The 27,709-nt window shown below is 45.0% G+C and overlaps 1 protein-coding gene across 1 annotated transcript in view; it reads left to right on the top strand.

Moving 5' to 3' along the window:
• The window catches only part of LOC139344550 (polypeptide N-acetylgalactosaminyltransferase 10-like), a 79,048-nt gene that overhangs the window by 18,962 nt on the left and 32,377 nt on the right, over positions 1-27,709 (top strand). Inside the window, exons 2-4 of the mRNA XM_070982833.1 lie at positions 6,947-7,049; positions 8,148-8,286; positions 13,502-13,668. Of these exons, the coding sequence (XP_070838934.1) occupies positions 6,947-7,049; positions 8,148-8,286; positions 13,502-13,668 (409 nt within the window). The remainder of the gene's footprint in view (positions 1-6,946; positions 7,050-8,147; positions 8,287-13,501; positions 13,669-27,709) is intronic.

The following is a 27,709-nucleotide window of genomic DNA, read 5'->3' as shown; positions in this document are numbered from 1 at the left end:
GACTTTAGACTTTCAACAAACTTTATTGTCATTCAGTGAACAGCAATGTATACTGAACGAAATTTCAATTGCAGCAGGCTCAGCACAGGCTAGAAAATAGTATATATAAGTAAGTATATATAGATATATGTACAGTATAAATGAAGAGTATGTGGAGAAGATATTTACAATTATATCATTATTAATTTGTATATACAGTGTATAAATAACAGTGTGTGCAATAAACAGTAGAATAAAGGCTAAGTTGAAGAATAGCAGCAGGGATGTGCGGTAAGTGAAAAACAGTGAATACCAAGCAGCACAGATATACAGTGGAGTAAGTTTAAGGTGCATAAGAATGACCTCAGGTGACAACTGTGGTGTAAAAGATGCTCATTTAGAGTTCAGCGGTCTGAGAAGTGCTGCTTTCCTTTGCCTGAATTTAGAAAATGAAATCCGTGTATGTCTTGACCATAATCCTCCTCTGCACTGGTGACTTGTTGTTGCATTCAAATGGTTCTTTAAATGAACTCTTAAAATCCAGAAATACCATCACATTTTAGTTATGAGGTGTTGGCGTTTAGGTCGTCATTGGTCACCGGTTCAGGAAGTTAAGTCATACCATGGCCACGGAAAATACTGTACAGACTGTACCCTGGCTTTTATTACTTTGTTGGCGACTTCAGGGAAGCTGGCTGTTGTGTTTTACGAGAGGAAGAGGTCGACCTGAATGGACCATCAGTTATGGGCTCTGCAATGCTGAAGGTGCCAGAAGTGCTAATTGGCTGGTGGGATCGCCTCTCCCCTCCCCTAGACCCTCTGGATCTGTGGTGAATACCGTGTTGACCCGATGCAGGCTCACCTTAGCAGGACACGTCCTTTGAAGGAGGCCGCTCTTGAATTTTGACACAGCTAGTGTCTTACTTTAAGTCGATTAGGCCACGTGCGTGTGTCTGTCTCCATGTCTTATGCAAACACATCCACACCTTTGTTACCCGACACTCTCTGTCTGTTTTTTGTGAGTCTGTATGCAAACACTGACTGACATGTGGCCTTTTGTCATCAGTTAAATAGACCACTAAAAGGCTACATTAAATTTAATGAGGGATCACAGTGCCAGGTGATGTGAGTTACATCCCTGTCCTCTCAGCTCACGTCCTCACGTCTTCGCCTTGCTGCGTCTGTACCATTAGCAGGATATGAGCTTAAGAGATACATTTCTGTTGTGTCGCCTCACTTTTAAGGCAATTTGGGGCCCGTCAGATAATGAGAGCGTGTTGGATTGAGACAACAGCCTGTGTGGATCATGGTATCGCTCCTCCAGTGTCCTATCAGTGTGTTTGTGCTGTGCTTTGAATATTAATAGAGCGGAAAAGTGCCCAGAGTGGAATGAGTTTGTGGCAGCATGGAGCCTCGGCTTTCTGATGATGGTGATTAGCAGAGAAGAGGAGGGCAATACTCTGCTGTGTAGTACAGCAGAGAAACAGATGACTGTGTTTGCTGCTGCCTTATTTTGAGCTCCGTTTCAATGCCTCATCTGGGCCGGCGCGTGCCTGTGAATGTGCATTCCTATGAGCCGGCAGAGATGGAGGCGGGATCGTCTTGTGCATGCCTCGTGCATTACATTTACTTCACTGCACATTTTGTCATGTGGATTTCTACATTGTAAACAAATTATACTTTCAAGGACACATTGTGTGTGCAAATTAGTCCACCAAACAGAGCAAAGTCTTCTGAGAATCAAACACTCATATCCTGTGTTAGTTTGTCTTCACTCACACGTCAAACGACGTCTCTCAGCTGCTGCACATCTTTTGTAAACTCCTGTTTTGTTTTCGAGCCAGAGAGACTCGTCTGGCCAGTGTCTGGATTTCAAGGACACAATATTGTCACAAATCCTAAAGGCGCGCTCTGAGGGTGAGTTGGTGGCAGGAATACACAGGTGCTGCTTTGACAGGAGGCTCACTCTGGGGTTTGTTGTTGACTTGATTTTCCACCATGCCGGGGGGGTTGGTCTTGCTGTCTGCATCAGGAACTAGCTGGCAGCTGCTCAGTCTCAATAGTCTCTGGGTCTGTAAGACCAGAAGTAGCAACAGAGTAGGACTTCTCGAAAAAAGCTGCCCAGTGTCTTCTTCGCTGCAGCGTCTCCTCTGCCTCCCCCGATGCAGTAGATCTGAGTGTGAGAGTAGCTTGCAATGTGCTCTGACATTTATCCAGCATCTGAGCTACAGCTCGGGATTTCACGGCCTCAACCTTGTCATCTTTGATGTAGTGGGTCTTGAACCGAAGATCAACGAGGGATGCCTCGTTCAGGAGGTCATCAGCGGCAGCATCATCATATTTCTCATTCAGACAGCTGATGACAGCGGCTTTGATGGTCTTGGTGAGCTATGACTCATCAGCTTTTGGCTTCAAGGCGTCCTTCTTGAAGAGCTGCAGCGCAGGATTCAGGTGAGACACACCCACGTTTGCCTCACCAGGAGAGGGCATCAGTGAAGTCAGCAAGTGGATGTAGAGCCTTGTGGACAGACTCCAGGACATCGATGTCCTGTCCTGCATCCTTTGCCATAGCCTTCTGCTCCAGGACTTGTGCTCTCATTGCATGGTGGCACCCCACCACTTTTTGCTTGTAAATTAAGAAACTGCTTGTCATCCTTTTTGATCGCTTTCATATAAGACAGCTGCTGCAAAAGATGACACGACTGCTTGTTGTTTTGATGGACTAAGATGGGCTCAGATGATGGATACCACTGACTTTATGATCCCCTGACATCCTGTAGTGCCATGAACAAGTTGATATTTTTGGCTTTTACTGAAACATCTCAACAACTCTTCACAGGATTTCTTTTAATGTGGTGCATCCATACATGTCATCAGGATGAACTGTCACCACTTTGGCGATCCCTTGACATTTCATCTAACACCACCATGAGGCCAACAATAAGCAGACCAATGCTGCATTGTGTAACACTGCAGCATACAAGGCAGCATTAGTCATGTGTTTGCTGAGACAACTGCAGCGAGCAGTGGCCACTTCCATTGCTCTGAGTTTAAAACTGTTTAAACAGACGAGGGACTGAATATTCAGCTTGGCCTGCAGATCGTTTCGGCACCAAGGACCGTGATGGAAAAGACTCGCTTTGCCAGCCTCTCCTCTAATTAGCACGTCAACATGCTAACACACTAGATTATGATGGTGAACATCACACATATGGTGAACATTATACCTACTCAACATCAGCACGTTAGCATTGTCATAAACAGCATGTTGGCATGCTGATATTAGCACTTGGCTCAAAGCATCGCTGTGTCTGACGGAGCTGTTAACAGGGCTGCAGACTTACGGTTAGGCTACCCTGAACACGTAACGTGCAGAGCGTTTGCAGAGCGGCTGCTGCTACGCTAACACTCAGACTAACACTATAATCGATGAAAGTGGCTCTACCAGCAGCGAGGGCAGCGTGTAAGCGGTGCACATGCGCCACAGGGATCTGCTCTCCAAGCATGAAAACAGGCCAGTACCGGTTTGTTTTCTACACGAGGTGCGCATGGCCCTTTAGCCTTGTTGAGGAAAAGATGAACCTTTGGTATACTTGTTTCAGCCATGCTAGGAACACCACACTGAATATCTCGACAACTGTTGGCTGGATTGTGATGAAAATATTAATTCCGCCCACGTGAGGAATCGTAGTAGCTTTGATAATCCCTGAACTTTCTCCTATTGAAACAGCACCCCTCACTGGTCAGCTGAGTTTACATTGAGCATTTATTGCAGTCTTTCAGCCAGAGAACATCTCAAATTTGTGCAAGCCAAGTGGCTATCACTGGAGAGTGTGTTGTGAATTTAAGACCTTCCATCGCAGAGTCCTTTTACTTGTCTTAGCCCACTTTCATTACACACATGCGATCGCATCTCCCATCTGCTCCTCGAGATTATTCTGCCTTTTTCATACTCGTCCTCTTTTACTGTCTGTCTCAATTACTTTCACCCGCCTACATTCTGCTTCCACAAAACTAAACATGTGCACACATTAGCTGAAAAGTTTTCCTCTCTCCTTGTCTTGTTTTTCAAGGTCTTGTTGAGCAGCAAGAAAAGCCCCAGAGGAATATCATGGCGACGTGCACTGAAATTTTAATCAGGAGGAAATGGGGCGGCACAATCTTGCTTCTTTTTAGTATAAATTTGCACAGACGGACTCTTGCTGCTTGTCAGTTCCTTGTATGACACACTGAGGGTGTCTGCCTGTGACAGAAAGAGCCGAACAAGAGCTGTAGAGGGGGTGAGGGAGGGAGGCGAGGAAAAGGGGAGAGAAAGAATAAAACAAGAGAGGAAGAAGGAGCAGGGGGAGCTGAATGGATTTTTATATTCGGCTCCTATACAGCGTCTCTGTGCCTGAGCAGAGGCCAGTCAGGGGATGGAATAATAGGTTATACATTCATCACACAAGCGGCTGAAATGCATTCAAGGTTTTCCAGGTGTCGGGACGACCCAGACAGTCAGATACTGCAATGAGAAATGATGCTAAGGCAGTAAAGGATAGGTGCGTATGCATGTGAAGAGAATGAGAATTTAAAATAAACAGTGATTTTTGGAAATTTGATGCAAAAATCCACTGAAATATAGCTGCTGAGTGAATTCCATTTCGGGTTATGACGATATTAAGTCTAAGAATGCAGATTTGCCTGTAATCAAATTCAGATCAGATGGTGGTGGAGTGTGCTTTTTAGAAATTTATTAAGCAGCAACAATGGAAGATAAAATCAGCCACTTGTAATGTCAGCAGTGCCACTTCCTCACCAGATGGTTCGGTCACACTGTCTCTCAACATTACATTCATTTGGCACCTTTTCTTTCCCCAAAGCTACTTACTTCCCACAGTAAGTAACTTTGGTGGGAAAATGCACCCCCCTCCCCAAAAAAGCTCATCAGAAGCAATTTGGACTTCATTGTCTTTCTCAAAGACAAAGCTACACAGCGAACTGAGATCGTTTAGTCAAAAAAGTGAGCATGTTTCTTTCTTTTTAATCTACTGTGAATAGCTTTTTAGTATCAAAAGGAAGACAGAAGTTTGCCTGTAGTGGTGTGTCGCGTCAGGAACTAAAGACAAAGGACAGAGAACTGTGCTGTTGTGCTGTGTTCATGAGCAGGCAGCATGTCGTTCGTGGTACGATCCACACCAGCATCTATCAGGCGCGCTGAAATTTATAGGTACGCTTACATGCTGTTGTAATGTGCTGCAGCTGAGCAGGTAATTAGCTGTCTGGTGCACAAAACTGATGGCAGCAGTGCACTTTTCCCAAATGAACCTTTTTTTGCTCACTTGTTCAACAAGCTAGGGTGCAGGACAAGGTGTGTGTCCGTGTTGAGTTGCTGTAGAGGAGGAGGAGACTTCAGCAGGAAGCTAATGCGGGTTGTTGCTCAGAAGCCGCGGCTCTTGTTCTGTCGCAGGCTGCTGTCTGACTCGGTGTGGCCGTAAACACTGACGCTGTTGCTTTGTGCAACATTTGATTATCTGTGTCGAAATGCAGTGCATAGGCAGATACCTAAGCAGCCCACGTTGACCAATCACAGTCTTACCATGTTCAAAGTATCTCTGTAGCTAGCCACAGTCTGCGGCAGCTTTAATGATAAGCCTTTAAGCGACACCATGCCCCTTAAACGCAGAGCTAGAAATCCTCCTTTAATTACACTTAGCCAACTTCAGCTTTCGTATTCTGACTTAAAGCTGACTGAACCTGACTTTTACCTACACCTAACTCAAATCTGCCCGTCACGTTCTAAACCTTGGCCTTCACAAAGGTTGAAGTACGACAGCACAAAGAAACCCACAAACATACCAAGTCTCCTCAAACCAGATCTCTCTCTCTCTGCATATATACTGTACATTAGTTTGTTATTCAAGCCAGGAGTCTGATTAATAATTCACAGTATTTCATGCAGTCAGTGGTGCCATTTGTACCTAAAGTGTTTCACTAATTGCCTCCTCCCATCGAGCTAATTATTTCTCCATTGTGCTGTGATCCTGTAATTCATGATGCAGAGTCACTGAAAGTCACTCAGTGTGTAGAATGACTAAGTGGAAGAAGAAACGGCCCCTGCCTTTGTATGCTGAGCTGCGGTGTGTCTGTCTGCATGTGTGTGCTTGTGTATATAAGGCCTCCGCGGAGTCGTGCGTCATAGCATTGATATTCTCCTCACAGGGTCGTCAAGCATGAAATAGAAGAGCACACTTTCTGCGGATAAACTCTCAGCAGAACGCTGTTGGATAGTGAGAGTCTGATGCTCTGGAGAAATCTCTGCGCTGACACTGATACTGACAGAGTACCGGAAAAAATGCCTTATTGTGTGTGCTGCACTGTTGTGTAACTGCAGCGGTTCTTAAAGGTGCCGCTGGTTTTGCAAATTTTAGCTCATTAACAGCAAAAATGTGCACATTTGACATTACAACTGACCATTTCTCAGTGTTTCCTGCAAGCTAGGTGGTCACACCTTTGCAGCTTTGGGGTGGGAGGTTGTGGGCTTGTGGGATCAAACACATCTGGTGCTTTAAATTTGAAATTCTGATAATAGGAAACAGATGTCTTGGCCGTTTTTCGCAGCCGACTTTCAAACCTCAGACATCTGACGTTGCTGGAAAACGCCAGCAAAGATGCTTTGAAAATCAACCTCGCTTGCACTACTAAGTCTTGCCATCATAATGACAATCATAGACTACAAATGTAAAGATGAATGCAGCGAGTTGGTGAACACGATGGTGAAGTTTCAAGTATCTGCAAATGTATTTCACTAGTACACTGAGATCATTCAAATCCAACAGCTGCATGGAAATCAATCTAAAAACCTTTAGTGTGTTTGGACAATGATGGCAGAAATGTGATGCACTGTGTATGCAAAAAATGAAGGAGTGTGTCCTTGTTTCTGACAGCAATCATGACCGCGTGTCCGCATGCTTGTGTGTGTCCACAGGGGCTTAACCGAGTGGGGAAGGACGCTCAGGTGGGACGCGACGGCGTGCGGAGGAAAGACTGGCACGACTACGAAGCAATCAAAAGAGATTCATCTCGATCTGGTGGGTTCAAACCTCCTAATAGTCCCTCCTCATAGATATTCTGCATGATATATTCAACATGCACGTAATGTTCAGTTATGCACGAGAAAGATTCACACACACTCAGAGTAACGGCTCTTTCATACACTCCATCCTGGTCCTTCTCTGGGTCTCACTGCTCTCCATGTACATCTGCTGCTGTTATAGATAGTTACATCTGCTACAATAATCACCAATCACTTTTATTTTCCGGTCAGGGAATTCAGCTTCTATACGAACAAATAAATTCGTAAATTAGTCGAAACGGGTCTGTCCCTGAAATGAGCCATTAAAGGCGAAACACTTGTTCCCTTTAGGAGGGAAAGTGAATCGTTTCTGCTTAATGGAACACGTATGTCTGTGAATGATGAGGGTTGTTTTTGTTTTCCTGTAATAAATCTGCACGATGTGAAGCTGTAAAGATATGAAATGGTCTTAAGCAGTTCAGCCATTAGAGTTCATATCGATCTCATCGTGTTTCATCAGGTCCTTCGAGGTTTCTTGCTCTAGACCAGGCTTTCAAACGGATGTGTTTGTGCTTCCTTTTGTTTTGGTTGGTAACTTAATCCAAAGGTCCTTTAAACATGGATGCAGTAGTTGGCTATCATTGTTCCACGGGGAAAGATAATCTTCAAGTTCTGTCTTAATATGTCTGATGTGCTTTCTGTGTTTAAGAACTTAATTGTACTAAATTCTGTTCTGGTGAGGAATTCATGCCAACTATAAACAACATGATTGAAGATTAAAAGTTCTTTTCAAAAGTCTTAAATCTTCTCGCTGTGAGAAATCTGTGGTGGGTTGTTACTGCTGATGATCTGCTCTACATGCGATGGGATTTTTGCTCAGTGCGGCGTCTGTGTTCGCTCTGAAGAGCAAACATCCCCTTACTCCGTTTTATGTGAGGACTCTCCCAACCTTGAGGCACATTATTTGTATTGCTTTGCCAGAAATGGTTGTTTAAACTGTGATTCATCTCAATATCTAATGAAAGCGAGAAAGTTTTGCCTGCTGTGCTGTACGTGCGTCTGCAGAGGAGGTGCGGTGTGTCTCCTTAGTTAAATCTGTGTGTGTTTGTTGCAGGTAACGGCGAGCAGGGGAAGCCGTTCCCCCTGACGGACGCCGACCGGGTGGACCAGGCCTACAGGGAGAACGGCTTCAACATTTACGTCAGCGACCGGATCTCCCTCAACCGCTCCGTCCCTGACATCCGCCATCCAAAGTGAGTCCCGTGTGTGTGTGTGTGTTTGTGTGTGTGTGTGTGTTTGTCTAGGGAGGGAGGCAACGGAGGCAGAGCGAGATTAACTGTTAAGTGTGGTCTGTTTGAACTTCTATCAGGAACCAAAGTGCATGTATGCACGGCACCAAACTGCACAACCATTACTACACTGGACTGCTTGCTCAGGTGAAGATGCATTTCCATTTTTGGAGAATAGCTGACAGGATGATGATGAAATAGATGCTGTACGCCTCGACAGACGACAAAAACGTCCGTTTAGAGTTTCAGGTCTGCCTCATTTCCAGCCATAACTCTGTCACTGCAGGTGATTTGTCATGAGATTTTATATAATTCGACTTCATGACAGAAATTTAGACCATGTTGGTGAGTCTCATCCCACCTCGATCGGCCACATCAGTCATTTTTATGGACTGTGCGATGGTGACCCGACAGAAAACGCTTCCTTTTAACATTTCCAGTAAAGTGCCCAGTAACCTCGGGCAAAACTACCGTTTTTCTACAAAAAAATAAATCATCTGTGTTTGTGTGAGCGGTTCCGTCTGAATAGGGACAGGAACAGGCCACAGAGGGCCAAGAGTGTGCAGGTTTTCATTCCAGCCAAAGACTGCAGCGGGTTATTTCACAGATTGGCACTCCATCAACCGGAGAGGAAAAAAATGAATCACCTGGTGCACTCCTTGGATGGATTGAAAGGCGGCGGACTCCCAGGCCTTCGTGGCAGATGGTTGTTTTTCCCACAAAGCGAGGTTGACGATTGGATGAGAGGCCAGTGAGTGCAGGACTGATCAGGGAATCTGCATTTACGGACAGACAGAACAGAAACTGAATCCAATGGCTGATCATTTACGCTATCACACATCGTGAAACAACTTGCTTTTAGACACCTAAAAAATGCTTTTAAAGGTCCAGTGTGTTGGATTTATCAGGGACTTTTGACATAAATGGAATAAATGTTCATGCATGTGTCCATTAATCACCTGAAAATAGGAAGCATTGTGTTTTTTGGGGTGACCGTGGACAACACTGCCCAAACACCAAATCTGACTTAGAGCATTGTTCACACCTTTATTTTTCCGTGCTGGATCTGTCCCAACTCATTACAGCCGGCAATGTTCAGAACAATTGGTCCAATTATCAACCTGCCCAGTCTATTCACAGGAGACATGTGGCTTTACGCTGACAGAGGCTGATTGCACACCAGCACAACACCAACACATGTGCTTACAAACTGTGTTCTTGACAGCAATTATCAGTGTCATTGATGTTCCCGTCTGTGCACAAGGTGTGAAGGACTGAGATCTCGTGTGTGTGCGCCGCTGACATGCTGGCCTCAAGGTTCGCGTTTGCAGAAAGCTCATCCACTAAAATACAGGAGGCGCTCACCCTCTGGAGAGCATGAATGTTCTAAGTTAACGGCATCACACCTGAGCAGCTGTTGGGATATGGTGCTGTGTGCATTACGGCTTTAAGCGTGTTCCCCTGAGTGAGTTTGGTGACTTTTCATCCAGCGTGTGATGTGACAGTAAACTCATTTCAGTGGTGTTTCAGGCAGAGCAGAGTGAACCTCACATTCAAGCTCAGCTCTCTATTTACCAGTCCATTTTAGTTTGATTCCTCACCTATGGTCATGAGCTTTGGTTAGAAATAGAGAAATAAGATAACAAACAAAAGTGGCTAAGCTAAGCTTTTCGGACTCAGCCTTAGGGACTGCTCTCTCTTATTGAGGGAAGTCAGCTGAAGTGGTTCAGGCATCTTATCAGGATGCCTCCTGGATGTTTCCCTCTGAAAGGAATAACCAACTGGGAGGAGACCCCGGGGCAGACCCAGGGCACACTGTAGGGATTTGTATCTCATCTGGCCTGGAAACACTTTAGGGCCCCCCAGGAAAAGCTGGAAGATGTGACTGGGCTGCCCTGCTTAACCTGCTACCAAAGCAACCCAGATAAGCTGTCGACGGAGGAATAATGTCAGCATGTTAACTGCGTGCGTGCTAAACGTTAGCACGCCAATTGTACCACATCTTTATCTAGATTAATCTCCCAACCACGAAGGCAGAGCTGCCCTTTTAATAGTGGACTCGAGGCATTCAGGAGGTATACGTTGAGCTCAACATGTAGCAGATTAAAGTGTGAAGGAACAGACGCTGACGATGAGCCATATGGACCTGTGGCTTCAGTACAGGCTGCTGGGTTTCTTCCAGCCCTCCTCTGACTCATTAAAGAACAAAATACTGAAAATGAACACACCAGCAACACTATAAATATCGTCTGCTAAACAGCTTCAGACCTGCTGACCCAGTTCATCGCGGATCAGCCATCAGCGCTTTCCCTCTACCTGACAGGAGCCTTTTTTTTGACCCCGCCGTCTCTTTCATGTGGAGAGCAGTTTTTAAATGTTTTCTCTCTCAAGGGCTCCTCGTGCTCGCTCACATTAAGCCCCTCATGTCTATGTACCTCCTGCAATATGTGACCATATGAAGCATCATCCACCAAACAGTCATCCGACCGTCCTCCACCAATCTCTCAGCAAACACTGCAACACATTATTTCAAATGAATCTTTGAGGCAATAATTTGTACATTCTCAAAGTTAAAGAGTTAAATTTTGTGAGGTCTGAGGTGGAGCCGCTTCAGAGCCGGTGTAGAATAAAATATGACTCATGCCTTCTCTGAAGGATTTTGAAGATAAATGAGTTATTTGAACAGTCATCATCTCTTTTCTCCCAGCACAGCGCTAATGTGGAGAGAATCCAGAAGAGCACAGGAGTGAGAAACATCCAGCCATGAAGCTCAAAATGTACCCGAGCAGCTAATGATCGAGTCCTTTTAGAGGTTTAGCTGCTGTATGTAGAACATTTTTGGCTGATTTTGGATCACTTACACCACTATTTGCTGCCGTTTTGATCATGATTGCATCAACAAAGCATTTGGAATTGCTGAAAGTGCACCGCTGTTCCAACAGATAAAGCCTCTCCTCATCTAAAATGAGCAAATCAATAAACGCAATTTAACATTAACCCCAAAACAATTGTAATAAAGTAAACTCTTCATATTTGAATACCCCCAAAAGGTGCAGCTGATATTGCCACAATTAAAAGCAGTCAATAGATAACAGTTACTAGCTTTGCGATTGTTGTTGTGGAACACTGTGGGACGTGTTTTGTGGGATGCAACCATTGCTGTTCTCTTTAATAACAGTCTTAATGAGCAGACTCTGGGGTTTATGGGAAGCAAACATTCGCAACTTGTTCTTTTGCACGACTTGGCAGCGGATGAATGTGTCCAACACTGAAATGCTCTCACCAAACCACAGAAAGCACTTGTCAGGGATCTTGACCTCCAAGGAAGCAGCAACAAGCCACCGTGCTGAGACCCATGGGCTTTGCATGGGACGGACGGGGGGGGCTCATGGTGCTCTGAATGGTGGAGGCGAACAGGTGTGTCTGTTCAGTCGCTCAGAGTGACAGCAGAGTGACAGGCGTCCGACAGCCAGGTGCCACAGCCGTCCTCAGTGGGCCCAGACCTCCCGGCAGCATTCATTCATTCATTCATTCATTTCACTCCGACTCACCGGCTGAATGACAAGAGAGAGACAGACAGACAGAGAGAGAGGAAGTTTCAGGCAAGCAGACAGGCCTGAGAGACTCTGAGATAATTACTGTCTCTACAGATTCCTGTCCGACTTCTCCGAGAGAGAGATAGAAAGAGGAAGGGATGGAAGGGCAGGCCAGCAGGTGGTATGCTTCATTACACCTTATTAAAAGAGCAACACATTGTGCAGGTGAGGCTGACGAAAAGGCTTCTCTCACCGGCTCCACAAGACGTTATTCCCCATTAGCATCTGAAAATGTAAATGAAGCACAGTTAATGACAGTTATAGGAAATGTTTGAACTTATTTCCAGAGAAATGTTTGTTAGGTTGAAGGGAATGAAATGCTACACCAGCTATGAAAGAAGAGGGAGAAGAAGACCATACAGCCAAAACCAATGAAGGGGCTTCATATGAAATGTGTCTGAAGTGAACTTCATCATGAGTCTTCACTCCACACGCTGGTGAAGACTCAGGAATACAAACTTTAGCTTGCCAGTATGCTAACGTTAGCTAGCATAGAGTGTCCTCACCTCCTCCATTACTCTGTGGCATTAAACGTAGACTGGAGTGCATCATGCAAACAGCGAGGTGGCTCACAGGACGAGAGTAAGTGCCCGTCAGTGTTGAGCATGATGCCAGAGCTGGATGGCGGACCGGTGGGCCGGTGGCAGACCCATCGCACCGCGTCCTCAGAAAGCTTCCATCACTCTCATCAACAACCCATCCAGGCCCCCTCACTCATCCTCATCACCCACCTGACATGGTAGCCAGTGACCCCTCAGTATGTGCAGTATGTGCCAGGACTGCGCAACATGTGCAAATGTAGCATAATGCAGCATATTTTATTTCTCTATACTTGTACAATTGTTACACTTCTATACATTTTACATTTGGTGATTGCATTTCTGATTCTGATTAAGGACGTGCACTATGCTCACACACTTTGGGTCAGTTGAGGCTCGTGAACACACAGATGTGTCAGATAGTACAAAGCAGTGTTGCTATTTTCTGTGGAAAGCAGCTGAAGCCTGCTTGAAGGCTTGTTCGATGACATCACATGCTCGTTTGCACACCCACGCTTTATTTAGTGGTAGATATTCCAAAGTCAAAGTAAATGTCACTGACTTAAACTAGCTTTATTGTTTGCTATTTTCAAGCTGCTCTCATCACTTCAATGTGCTCCTAAATCTGCTTTTAACCTTTATCTGCTGGAGACTGCAGAACTGAAATGTCATGAATGAAGACGATCCAGACACTGAAACAAACTCGCTCTAGTAAACTGTGTATCTTGAGAAAAATAAAAGAAGTTCTCCAGACAAACAATGAGGATCAGTCAGTGGCCTTTAGTCATGCCTATTCACCCCTCCTTCATGCTTCTGTTTGGATGTTGATTGGTGGGGTGGAGTGAAGTCCAAGTCCTGTGTGTTAACTGAGCTTTAATTTACCTAGATGCTAGATTTCATTATGGACCAAATGTTGGACCAACCAGGACATCCCTCCCTGGAGCCACCGCCAGCGTGGCTAAAGATATGGTTGTTATTTAGCAGAGATAACACATTAGTCTGCTTCCTTCTCTCATTTCTTCCTTTGGTTTCGTGTGTGTGTAGCTGTAAGCAGAAGCTGTATGCAGACAAGCTGCCCAACACCAGCATCATCATCCCGTTCCATAACGAGGGCTGGTCGTCGCTGCTGAGGACTGTTCACAGCGTGCTCAACCGCTCTCCTCCACAGCTCATAGCAGAGGTCATCCTGGTCGACGACTTCAGCGACAAAGGTACCGAGGACGCGCACACACACACACACAGGCACACACGCACATCATTGATCAAAACACACACTCGCGCCACAGTTCACCCACACACATTCACGCAGATACATGAGCACAGCTGCAGTCAGTGCCGGATTGTTAGTAATAACTGAGACTTTTAGAGGAATGTGGCATTTTCTTCCTCTCTCTCTGTCACACACACACACACACACACACACACACACACACACACACACACACACACACACACACTGCTCTCACACACAAACCACTGAGTCATTTGTTTGCAAGTGTTTGTGACTGTTGCACAAATAATAAGCCGTTCAGAAACCAAAGCATCAGCCAGGTTCTGCAGAGGCCCGAATGTGATCACACACACACACACACACACACACACACACACACACACACACACACACACACACACACACACACACACACACACACACACACACAGAAACATAGGCACTAATGAGTTGGTGCGATCGTCTGATTTCATGGAAGGAATAATGGAATAAATGTTAAATAAATTTAACATGCTTGTATTCTGAGCATTACATGCAAATGCAAAATGCTTGTTTCTCCACTCGGCCTGGTCTGTGGTGCTGCTTCTTCTTGGTAGAGTTTGCTGGGTCTTGCATGCGCAGGAGGGTGTAGTCGAGGTGGAGTTACAGCGGGTGTCAAAAGCGATTGCACAAGAACAAATGCTGTAATAAACCCAGACGTGGTTGCAGATCTAGTGGATACAACACACATTAATTACACCTGTCTGATTACACAGTGTGTCCATAAGCACCGTCACTGACTCATAGCATCAAATGAAGCCTTCTCTTCAACTATAATAAGTAAAATTGAGCAGACACTCATAGAGATGAACAGAAAATAAAGGCTTGGCTCGGCCGGGTCTGACGACGAGACTCAGCCGTGATTCTTCACCACAATGCTTTTAGATGTCTTAACCTTAATTCAATTTTGTGTAGTGTCTCTTCCAACATTTTCCATCCAAAATATTATGAAAGAAAATATATTATCCTCAAATGTGGAAGTCTGCAGTCTGCCAACAAAAAAAAGCCATTGTCAGCTTCAGTTACTCTGCCCCACGAATGGTAAATATCTAGGAATAGCTAAGTTATCACCTTTTCCATCCCTTTGTTTTCTGGTGTGTAGTGAGCATCACATCCTCACACAGTTTCTAGAACTAGTGAACTTTTTTAAAACTATTTGACGATAAATTTTTCCTTTTAAACTTTAACGGGTTTGTTAAAAAAACTAAACAGTGTTAAACATTTTTGGTGATTTCATTCCAAAGCTGTGGAATATTTGCCAATGCGAAGCCTCAAGCTTCCAGGCAGGGGACATTTAAATCATATTATTGTTGTGTTTGGAGCTGAAGACTGCAGTGACCTCTGAGCAGACGCTGATGATGAGGGCACTGTGTGACCCTGCTAGTGTTGGCGAGGTCAGCGAAGAGGAAGATCCGCTTTCTGGACTGGATCGCTCTCCTCACACAGGCGACTTAATCAGCTTGAACTCTGGAGCTAATGCAGTTTTGAACCCTTACATAATAAATCGGGGGACAAGTGCAATATTATCTTCGGGGTCTGAGTGGAGGAAAGAACAAGATGTCCATCATTAAGGCTGGTTCACCGCCACGCCAGAAGTATAATTTCCTGTTCACTTTTCCATTTCCTTAGATGTTAATATGTAATATATGAAGAGATAGAGAGAAAGGACATTCAGAGGTGTGGCGTGGGCATGTGTGGCGTGTGCATGTGTGTGTCAGTGTTGCAGCTTCGGACGGACACACACAGCCCTGTTTCACATGAGGCTCACACACTGCTGCTTTGGCTCATGCATGTGCAGCAGGTCAAAGTGCAAAAGGGCCCAGTGAGAAGGAACATGGACCGGAGAGCGTGCTGATTGAATAAATCCACTCTCAGCCAATCACATCTCTGGTCTCATCACTCTGAAACAGCTGAGCCAATCACAGCGACGCAAGATGATGATAATAGTTGAGCGAAAGGAGAATCAGCCTCTCGTGTTTTCTGGATGGCGCACAGCAGAATGAGTACTTAACACGACGAGAGAAACAAATAAAGAATAGTTAGGCTGAAGCAGTTTGTGTGATGGCACTAATCTGACATGATTTCCAGCCACACTTCCACTGCCTTTCACATTACGAACAGTCACATCGTGTATGAAAATGTGACACAGCGGCATTTGCTTCGACATACATCACATGAAACAAAAAAACAGGCTGTGACACACGGGATTAATGAACCCCCGTTATCTGAAGTCTTTCTCATGAACAGGCAGAATATGGAGTCACAGCCAACCAGCCTAATGCGTGTAGAGGTCTGTGCGGTTATTTCGCAGCAGCCTGCGTCATTTGCATGATTTAATCAAAGACACAGGTCAGCCGTGTGTGATGCTGCTGTACTCAGAGGCCGCGGAACAATCAGCGTATCTGTCCTGCCTTCAGAGGGCTGCTGGGGTTTAATGAACTGCAGGACAGGCTTTCCATGAAGCAGCTGGAGGAAAACTCGTGATACTAATGAGTAACACAACAGATCCTGTAAGAGTCATTCATATTTATTGATTGATGAACGCAGGCGGAAGTTCAACCAGCCATCTGAAATCAGATCCCAGTTATTTAGTCTGCTCTTGTTTTAAAGAATCATGAAAGTGGAAGCTGAGTTTATTCTCAGCACAATCAGGAGAACACCAGATCAGTGTCCTGGTCCATGTTGTGAACGTGTGAGGTCCACCTTGAACCCTCTGAGCCACCGTCTGCGCTCCGTGCAGCACGCTAGCCCGCAGTGATGCCGATGCTCCGCTCCATTAATTGATGCTTCTTTGTTTTGGTACCTCACAGCCGACGTGAGAACGATAAACAATAGATGAAATGCTTTTTCGGAGGTGCTAATTAGCACCCTGTTTCTGTGTTGTGTAATTATAGCCTCGCTGTTCCAGGAACAGCCTCTCCTCTGCTTTTTAAAATGATAATTAATACAGCGATTCACATTTGACTCAAACGATACCTGATGATTTATATTCGTCTGTACGCTCGGTCTGCTCTGCTCGCAGCTGACTTTGTGTTTTACTTAAGCCCAAGCTTTTTCCTTTGGGTTCAGGAAAGCCTCTGGTGGATTGTGGACTGTTTTACCTCCTCATGATATCATCACCAGCGTGCTCAGAGCGGGAATCTATGCTAAATGTGTGCCGAGTTTTTCTGCCAAGAGTACGAAGCGCAGAGAACAGAGGAGCAGAGTGTGAGCCGAGAGGAGCTCTGACAGCGTCAGCTGGGGAGTCGAGGATCATCACATTCAAGGCGGGGGTCAGATGGCTTTTACTGGGAGTCTCTATATTTGTTTATTCCCCGCTGCGCCCTGCTTCTTCATTTCTTTTCACCCAGAACAGTCCGGTACACTGCTGCCTGTTACGACCTGACAAGAAGTTTTAAAGACCCAGTTTAAATGTAAAAATGGACTCAAGAAATTGGCTCCAAGTACTGACTGAATGTAGAGAGTCGCAAGTTCTCATATGTGGAGCAAATCGGTTCATTTCACCTTCAGAGTTGCAGTTACTGCGTTCCACACTGAGGCCTCCATCATCTAAGACACTCATTCACACCCGCGTCATGCCCCACACCGCTAAGACACTCGCTTCAATGTACAGATCCTCAGATCAAAATAGACTTTTTTCTTCCTGAAGTGGGTTTAATTCCTTCTAGGCTGATTTAATTAAAATATGACTCAGTTCTAATATTGTTAATGTGTCCGAGGTTTAGTTTGAGGATTTATTTCCTGGCTGCTGGCTGTTTTAATACTACACTCATAGACACTAAATGTGCTCACTTTTTAAATATTTAAATACTATAAATATCAATTTTTCAGTTGTTTAAAAGCCTCCCTGTGCCTCCATCATTGTTCAAGTCTAGAAATTCATTAAGCCTTCGTTCGTGATGCTGAACAAACGCTGAGGTTTGCTTTTTTCTATTAAACCAGTGACCACCACTGTCGCTTCAGATGCCTCGAGCAGTTTTAGCTCCTCTCCTCTCCTCTCCTCCCCTCCCCTCCCCTCCCCTCCCCTCCCCTCCTCTCCTCTCCTCTCCTCTCCTCTCCTCTCCTCTCCTCTCCTCTCCTCTCCTCTCCTCTCCTCCCCTCCCCTCCCCTCCCCTCCTCTCCTCTCCTCTCCTCTCCTCTCCTCTGCACCATGTTTAAGGCTTTAAGCTAAACTGGCCTCCTCTCCCTCACACCAGCTGAGACACTGGCCTCCAGCTCCAGCATCATGAAAAGAACAAAATGTGATAATAATGCGATTTAGTCTGCTAAAAACTGTGAAGGCAATGTGTTAGATTTAAATACAAGCTCATTTGAACTAATCAGTCTCTCTCCTCATGTTATCCTTGATGTTTGAGCTCTCTTTGCTTCATGCGTTTGTGATCTTGCATATTGTTCCATTAAGTAAAAGCATTTGTGCTGACCGTTCTCTAAATCACACTCTTATTTGTTTCGAGATTATGGCGCCAGGACTTTTGAGATTGAGAGTTTGAGAGTCAAAAGAGCTAAATTAAGCAGCCATGCTGGTCGAAAACAGGAGACGAATTCGAAGCAAACCTGGAAGTTGAGAAGAGTCCAGTGTGGAGTTAGTGTGAGCTCAGCATCACAGAGGTTGCTGTCTGGCAGACGACTCAAGTGTTGTTGAACAGAAGCCAGACACGAGCTAATTAAACTTCCAGTGTGATATCTCAAACAATCCTCTAGGTTGACTTTCATGGTGCTGAACAGAAATGGAAATAGAATGATGGTCGTGATGTGAAGCATGCTCTCCTTTCAGCTGACGGCTCTGGTCGTGGTTGAATAATAATAAATGAATAAGCAGCGATATTTGTAATTTCCAGATAATACAGTCTGTCCAGAGGAAGCAGTTTCCCGCTCAAGCTGCTCTCCTGCAGGAAGAGATGTTTGGAGAAAATCTCACCTGTTATTCAAAGTGATGATGATGGCTTCCCGTTCCGCCCACGCGCGTGTGAAGGAACTGAAATTACATCTGGCAGTATTTACATCCACACTCGACTGTTTTTCAATACGCGTCACCTTGTTACCGTCGAGCGATCCCGGTCCCTCCTGCCCTCCACCTTCGCGCCCTTCCTCGCTCTGCCTCTCTCGCTCTCGCTCGCCCACGCTCACCTCCGTGTTGTCGAGCGGTTCATTGAGGCTGAGCAGTGACTCACAGATAACATGCAAACACTGAAACCTGCCGTTTTTATCTGCTCTTCCTCTCATCGTCCTTAATGTCTCTTTTCTCTTCTCCTCTTGCTTTTCCCTTCACGTCTCTAATCTCACCTTTGTCTCTTCCTGTTTTCTTTTTCTCTTTTCTTGGCGTCTCTTATCTTTAACGCCTCTGTTTCTGAACATCCTGTTTCATCTCTTGACTTCTCTTCTTGTTCCTCACCTTCCAGCGTGTGTCCACTGTGCTGCGTGTTTTGTCTTCAGTGTCTGTTCACAGTTTGCATTGTGTGTTTTGGCTCTCTTTGACTTTCTTCTCTTTGCCTTCTGTCTCTTTTCTCTCATTGTCTTTTCTCGTTTCATCTCTTTAAACTCTCTTGGCTCACTCATCCCGACGTCTCTCGTGCAAAACTTTGTGTCTTGTTTCATTTATCTTTTCTTAGTGTCTTTTATCGTCTCGTCTTGAAACCAGTTGTCTTGTGATCATCTAACAAGGAAACATCTCCTTGTTCCAGCTTCTCAAAAATCTGATAAGTGTGTTGGTGAAACTAATGTTATTGATTAGGAACCCTTGAATTTGGTCCTTAAAGACTTGTGACACAGACAACGATCAAGTGTTTCACCTTTACGTGGCTCTGTCAAAGCTAACCTGCTAAAAACACACATCACCTCTGTGAATGCTAAAAAGTGAAGTCACATCAGCCGGCTCAGCGCAGACGGATGCAGCCTGTCGGTCCGTTATCGGCGCGGCGCTCTGAATGCAAACATGAGGATGTAATGGCGATGAATTAAAGCAAAATTGATTCCATGTAGCAGAGTAATGGCAGCTTGTTAGCTTCCTCCTGTGACCTGGATTTGTCTGTACCCAATCTACTTAATGGAGACGCTGTTTCTAACTCACCTACAGCACGTGCTTGGCATTTCTGCACAGCTGCTCCTCACTGCATGCGTGTCCCTGAGGCCGACTGCTTTAGGATGGCGGCGGATTCGGCTGAGGGGCGTAGGGTTAGCCTAATTAATCAATTCCCTCGTCGGGCTCAGGGAGGTAACTCCAGAGTTGTCTGAGGATCACTAAGCTTGTCTAGTAGATGCAAGAAGCATCACTTCATTCATCTTGAAATAGATTTCCTGTTGACCAGTAAACTGTCAGTGACGTTGAATTCACGGTGAAGCTGGAGATCACTCGCAGCGATGCTAACTGCTGGAGACAGTGTTGTGTGTTGCTGCCGAGTTCACACATTAACGTTACTCTGGAGGATCTGCTCTCGGCTTCTAAACAGCAGACAGTGTCTCCTCTAGTACACAATAACTCGTGTGAGTGTAAGAATCAGAGGAGTCAGAAATAAACTGACGTGACGTTAATTAATGAATTGAATACATTTCAGATGCATTAGTTACTTCTCATGAAACGCGCACGCCACTTTTAAAGCTGGCTCACCTGTCACTTCCATTATTTCCTTCTTCCAAAACAGTGGTGAAGAACACCAGGAGGTGAGTTTCATTACAGCAAAACTGTTCCCGGCATGTTCCCGGCTGCTGACGAGCGATGGAGCGTTTCAGAGGATATTTTAACAGATTTTTGAAGAGTCTGGCACAGCGCTCGCTCCACATTAACAGCTCCGGGGCTACATTACATCACTTCCAGCAAACTTCACGGAGAACAGTGAAGGCAAAACAACTGTTGTTTTAACTCTTTAGCTCAGCTACAAACACAGAATCCGTCAGCTCGTTAGCCAATATCGCCAACATTATTTTCCCTTCACCTGTTTCTCCTCTGTGAGTGTGTGGAGGGGCTAATCCCACCCCCACCGAACCATGAGAGCACAGAACATTAATGATTGTGGAAAAGGTTTGCAGTGGTGCTGCAGAATGAAAATGAGTATTAGTTACAGTCCAAGTTGTCCTCTTTCTCTGTCCTCTGTCCCTCTTGGTCCGCTGCGGGTTTGATATCCACCTTTCCCAGGGATCAGATCAACAAAGCTCCTAAATCTGACCCTAGATCTGTCAGCTTCAGCAACTGCTGGGATGGCAGGCTGTCATGTTGCTGACCTAACTGCTGCTGATCTGTGCTGCTGTTGACTTTACTCAGCGGAAGAGTGTCAACAACAGCAAATGTCAGCTTTCAGTGTCAGTCCCTCAATCAAACAGCAAATTGTTGTTGCTTTTTTGTTCTGTTCCCTCTGACGTTCGGCAATCATAAAAGTAGAAATCCGTCATAGAAAAGACGCAGGGGCCCATTTTTCATCCCACTGTGTCCTCAGTTGGAGATAATATGATGCAGCCACAGCACCTGCTGGGCTTTGAGTAAAGACAAGGGCTGATTATTGCTCAGTTATGTTGCTTCTGGCTGAAAATGAAACCTGGCTTCTGTGGATAAAAGGAAACGTCCTTGCTGTCATGGCACGCCTGACCAAGTGGAGCATGATGCACACCTGAGAGCCCGAAAGATAAGACAAAAATAATCAGTCTTTGCTGCCATATTGTAATTATGCTAAATGATGACATGCACCAGGACGTCCCTCGTGTCGCAGGTCAGTCTCATCATCGTTCTGCTGACGTTTTTCAGGAAGTGACAGTTTAAATGCACATTTCATAGCGTCTTTAAAAGCCACCTATTAACAAAACCTGAAGTTAGCATTCGCACACATCGTGTTGATTTGTATGATGATGAAGGATGAAGACCGGCTCTGGAAACACAGAGCTGTTGTTTTTTTTCCGGGACAGATCTTCACCAAACACGCCGAGGCGAGTCAAACTGGCTCGGTTAGCGACTCTGAGTGTCAATCTTTACTTTTTTGGTTTTAAGTCTGTTTGTTTGTCTTTCTCTTGTTGGTAAGCCTCCATTCTGTCAATTCTGTTAAGCCCCGCCAGCTGTATGTTCTACAGTCTCAGCTTTAAATTCTAACACACCGAGTTTTGATTGTCCATTTTGACATTTTGAATTATGCAGTGAGGACGCTGCGTCGATGTGACGGCTGCACTCAGCCAGCTGCTGTGTCAGCTCAGTTATCAGTTATCTCCGACTGGATTAGAAATGTATATCATTAATGCTCCTGCTGTGTCATGATTCCTAAAATACAGAGAAACCACTTGGTTGAAACAGAAAGGACAGCCTCATATTTTCCTTTCATATCTCATCCCTGGCATGTTATTGGGCTTAGACGTCTTCATAGCAGAGTTTCATTAAAGCAGGGACAGTGTGAGCCCAGATATATCCATCATGGTTAACTGTGGTCTGTGACAGAGACAATTCCTCTCAGCAGGACCACTGAGCCACACTGCAGCATCACCTCCTGCGACGGAAACCTGTCATGGACTCCAGATTGATGGTCCAATTATTCAGTCACTGTCCGCTGCCTGATGGGATCAATTAGACAGCTGTCTGGAAAAACTATGGAACGTTTCATTTGGGAATGTTGATTTGAGAGAAATGAGCGTTTGTGTTTATTGAGCTGATTTTTTTTTTTTTTCTTTTTCAACATGTAATTAATTCTGTAAACCGGTTTGCCAATTTGCAGCTAACAATTTGTGACGGTATGGCATGTTTTTTAATGGCGGTTATCATGTTCTGGCAGGCAAAATGAAAGCGCAGTTCGGTGTGGAGGCAGGTGATAAATGGGCACGAGCAATAAATGTAGTCATAGAGTGAGAAATGGAGCAATCAAGATGCATGAAACAACATTCAGGGAGGAGCGGAGGAGGGAGAGATAACGTGGGAAACAGGGAGGGGAGGCGGAGGCTTTGAATTGAGTTCATGACTTTGTTTTTTTCAGCGAGCGACGTCGACGGATCTGCGGAACATTCGATGACCTGAAATAGACAAAAATGGAAAAGGCACTTTCACAGTGGAGTGAATGAGACGGCTAATTAGAGCAGAGATCCAAAAGAAATGTCTAATGAGGAGATCATTTATCACGACGCATAACAAAAGTGGCTTTGTTTCCTTTGAGCTTCAGATGGAAAGTGTTGAAATCTCACTTCTCACAGTCTGGAGCCTGAAAGTGATCACAAGCGATAAACACCATAACCAGATTATCTTACTCGTGCTGCTCTCTGAGCAAACACAAGAGCCGCGTTGGCAATCAGAAGGACGGGTGAAAAATATAAATTAGGCAGTACGTTCGTCTGGAGACAGCTGATGGTACAAATACATCTTTTGGATAAACTGTGTGAATTTACTGTCTTGCCAGCAGCCAGCCAATCTAATGAGCTCGCTAAGTGACAGCTAGCCGTTAGCTCGTCAGGTAGAGCTTGACCTATGTTGTGTGGATGCATTCCATTCCAGTGTGACTTAAGCTGTTAGATGTAACGCAGAGCAATTGAACGCAGTTCATTGCATTGAAATGTCATGATTGATTTTGTATCAATATTGGAGAAGAGTCTTTTTGTTACTGTTTATTTCCCAACCCAAAAGAGAACATGTGCAGTATGAGGAAGTAAGACAGAGACAGACAGAGACAGCACCAGTGTCAATGAAACCAGTCACACCTGCTAACCTGCCCGGCTGCAGTCCATGATGAGCTTCAGCGGGGTGAGAGGAGCAAGGGGAGGAGGCAGAGAGGGAGGAGGAGGTGTGAGGGGAGGTCAGCTCACTCTTCATTAGGCTGTAATTGAATTTCCACAGTCCGTGCAGGAAGGATGCTCAGCCCTCGCTCTCTCTGCGGGGAAGTGTTGGCTCGCTACAGCCTCCCAACCTCCCTGATACCTTCAAGGTTAGCTCAGCTAATGGGCTCTTTCTCCACACATTTCCATGCTCGCCGTCTGTCATCTCCATGTCTGAACATGTACTCGCACAGGTACATGATCCACCAGTGACGCTGCTGAAATAGAGTAGAGCAGACACCCAGTTCAGTCTGGAGGTGGACCACCTCTGGCCCTGATAACAGCTGACACAAGTCATGGCAGTGACTCAACAAAGGACCTGCAGTGTCCCAGTGTTACAGCTGACCACACAGACGATGAAGGACATTCATCCTTGTCTCCCAAAAAAATATGGGTTGACTCATTTTACAAAGATAAACTTTCTGAGGGATTTCATGGTTCACAAAGTGTATGAAGAGATAAGAAATAACTTGGGTTTATATTAGAGTATCAATGACCTGGAAAGGCTTGATTTCCTGTTGACCTCTGACCTCACTGTAGTGGAGAGAGGAAAATTAGCGCAAAGCAGAGAACAACGCGGATGAGAGGGGGCGGTTCGCAGCGTGTGTGAGTAGTGATTGACAGATGTCAGACACTCCCTCAGACGCTCCTCTGGCTCTGATTGGTTGTTTTTGCAAATCGCAGTAGGTGGGACCAATGGAGCAGGGTTTTTTCCCCCCACAGATTACGTTTCATGTACCGCTGTCTGGGCATAGGGACAGTTTTAGCAAATATGACGAAAAATTACTTTTATATAAGTTACATACTGCAGCTTTAAGTTTGTGAGGTTGGCACTGTTAACTGTCGTCGAGGTGTGTTTCCTCCGACGTGAAGCGAGTTCAGCTGAGGATACTAGCTGAGGCCGGGCTAGCTTAAGTCAGGCTAGCTTAAACCGGGCTAGCCGCGCGGGGTCGTCATGGGGAGGAGACGCCGGTGGTCTTGTTTCACCTGCTGCTTCAGTGGTCGCCGCGGTGGTTTCTTCAGTTGAGGACGCTTTGCTGCTGAGAAGCTGCGGTCCTGTATTCTTCAGACACGGAGCTGCCGCCACTCCTTTCCCCACACTTGGAAGCGTCGCTATCCCGTCTTCTTCGGACGCTGCTGCTCTGCGTTCGCCATACGGAGGTAACGCGGTTCAGTTTCTCCATAAGCGCGCCAACGAAACTTAAACGCAAGCCTGCTTAAAGGAAAAAAGTCATAAAGAGGTCAACAACAGACACAAACTAATTAAAACATCCCGGGTTTTTCTTTCTCTTTATTACTTTTCCATCTTGCGGGTGAGACTGTTCAGTATACATCTTAAACTGTAACAACTGGTTAATATTACTGACTATTACTCCATACCTCCAAACCGTAGATGTTGAGCTCTTTTCTGTGACAGATACATTCAAGTTCATCTCAAAGAGGATCAGTACAGTATCAAGTGATGTGGTGGCCAGGTCAGTAAACGCCTCATGGAGGGCAGGTATACAGTCTTTGGCATCATTTCACCTTTAATGTGGAATTAAAGCAAAATGCAGAAACACCCTGTTCTAACACCTCAAATGGGAGTCTGTCAACTTTCTATTATTATAAGTGAACATCTTCAGGTGTGGTTTTGTGGGTGGAAATGTCAGGATTTGTCACCTCGCGTTCAGGAACATTTAAGAAAATAATGAACTGAAAGAGGCGCTGTCGTGCATGTGTTCAATGTGCTGTGTTTTAAAATGGTCTCTTTCTTTTTGCTCAAACTCTTTCTTTGCAAACACAATGATGCTCGGAGTCTATTAAATGGCATTTTAAGATTTATTTGTGAGGTTCAAGTGTTTGTGCTCCTGCTGCATTGATGCATGGACAGGTACTCTCGGAGAAGGTGGTCCACTCATTCTGACGGGTCAGGGTTTCTACTTTTCTGCTCGCTGAATGCCTTCAACACATTTCCAGCACTGTTAAAACTGCGTTTGGGAACACTTTTCCCTTTACTCCTCCTTCCTCTCCAGCCATGTTCTGGTTTAATTTTTCCCGACTAATTTTGTTTCCTCTAATAAAGCAGTGTTTTGAGGGCCAGGGGGTAAAAGGCGGTTCTTCTACACGAGAGGCAGCAATGAGCGGTGGAGCTCGTTATCATGTTTTAGCAAGTGTTTGTTTTTTTTTCCCCTCCTTTTTAATTGGAGTGTACTTTAGAGATGAGAGCTGTTCTCCATGGAGGCTGACTTCATTAGCACCTGGAAGTGTCCAGGCATGCTAGCACAGGTGGGGGAGATTGAGAGAGACGAGCATGTTGGAAGAATTTTCCTCAATGAATGCTTGTCACAAAATATTTGGGTATAATATCGCAAACAAAGTCAAACCTTATCTCATGTGTGACCAGTTCGGTTCTCCTCAAACAGTCATTTTCTCCCTGTTTTAAGTTGTTATTTTCCCGCTCTGTTATCACGAAGGACGGACACAGAACGAGACACGTTCTTTGCTTTGTCTTGTTTCCACAAAGCGTTATTGTTATTATTTTTATTTCATTGAAGTTTAAATTGAGAATGGGAGCTGCTCTCGAAGGAGCGCCTCATTAGCATCTGTAATAGTGGAAGAATCTGGCGTCCTGCCAGCTTAATGGGGGCAATCTTAGTACCAAAACAATGATAAACACGAGTTAACCATTAAACACAAAAGAGAAGGGGAGGAAAGGGGATAGAAAGGAAATGAGCTACGGTAAGAGAAATGGCCAATAAGAGGCGGGTGGTGTTTGAGCTAAAGACTTGTTATTGTGTTTTAATGGCCTTCCCTGGAGAGCTGGGCTGCAAGTTTTGGCTGCTCAGCTACTTCAAAAAAAAGGTACTGTAATGGATGGACAAAAGGTGGATCAGGAAACAAGAAAATACCTGCATGTACGGAAGTTGGTGTTTAATAATCAGGATGCACGTCAGTGTCACACTAGCTGCATGGACTGAGTACTGATCAGCAGAAATAAGTCTACTAAGACAAATGATGGCCATGAAAACGAGCCTCATCCTCTCACTGGCCTATTTTTCCTTCCTTTGCTTCTCCTCTCCGCTTGTTGTCATTTGCTTTCTTTTGTCCTTCTTACTGTTTTTCATCTCGTTCATTAGCTGATTTTAGTCGTTTTTGTCTCATTTGTTTTGTCTCATGCATTTTTATAATGAGTTCTAAAAGATAAATACATTTAAGCAACGAACAGGATTTGATCATCTGAGCAGGTTTTGGGTGCAGAATTGATTAGAACTCTGACATAAGCTTTCTAATGTCACCGATCTGCCTAAACACTCCCTGAACAGAGCAATAAATCAGAAATTAATCCTAGGCTGAACCTTTCAGATCCTGTCTGATTATGTCAAGATACTGTCAAGAAGAGTTTGGTTTGCAGTTTTCAAGTTTTATGTGCATAATTTTCTGTAAGTGATCCAAACATCCAGGATCACATAGCAGGAGTGATGCATTTCAGGCTTCTGTTGCTCTTTTGGGGACAGTGGAAGATCGAGGATTAGGTAGTTTGATTCCTGTCAGTTTTGAAACTCTACATCAGAGAACCTGGCATTGAAATGTAACCAATATAAAACAAATATATAATAATGAACAAGTGATTCATGGTCAGACTGCTACTTGTTTCATGTAATAGGTCAGAAATATGTCATCATTTCCATATAATTAACCTGCACCTCCTTCATGCTTAGACCAGCAGCTCTTCTTTTCTCGTGGTCGTGTGGATTTAAACCTAAAAATGGGATTAGGCCAGAAAACATGCTAAAAGCTCTTCCCCTTCGCCCTCGTCCTCTCATAACAGAAGCTAGACGACAGCGTCTGTGAGAAAACTTGAACTCGCAGGTCTGAGCCGGCAGGCTGCTGTTCAGACTCTGACAATGACTCTCTCAAGGACTAACAATCCTCACGGGGATATTTTTCCAGCGGTCGACAGCAGCAGTGCGAGAGCTGCTCGACGGGATGAGGTTTGGACAGTGAACACAACATCAGCGCTGCTGTGTTAGCAGTGACTAACAGTGACTCTGCTGCTGTTCCTGTTCTGTCTTCATGAAGTCAGCCGGCCTCTCCTCTCCTCTGTCATCACTGCTTCAGCTTCATTTTGTTCTTTTTTGTAATGATACCATTTTTTATGCTATTTGACGGCAGATCGTTTGATGTCCGTATGTCAGAATCACACAACATGGTATTTTTGTTTTCCTTGATGG

The sequence above is a fragment of the Chaetodon trifascialis genome, chromosome 16, assembly GCF_039877785.1.
Source record: "Chaetodon trifascialis isolate fChaTrf1 chromosome 16, fChaTrf1.hap1, whole genome shotgun sequence".
In the NCBI taxonomy this organism is placed as follows: Eukaryota; Metazoa; Chordata; class Actinopteri; order Chaetodontiformes; family Chaetodontidae; genus Chaetodon; species Chaetodon trifascialis.
Note: the sequence above shows the minus strand (reverse complement) of the source record. Positions and strands in the feature narration are given on the sequence as shown.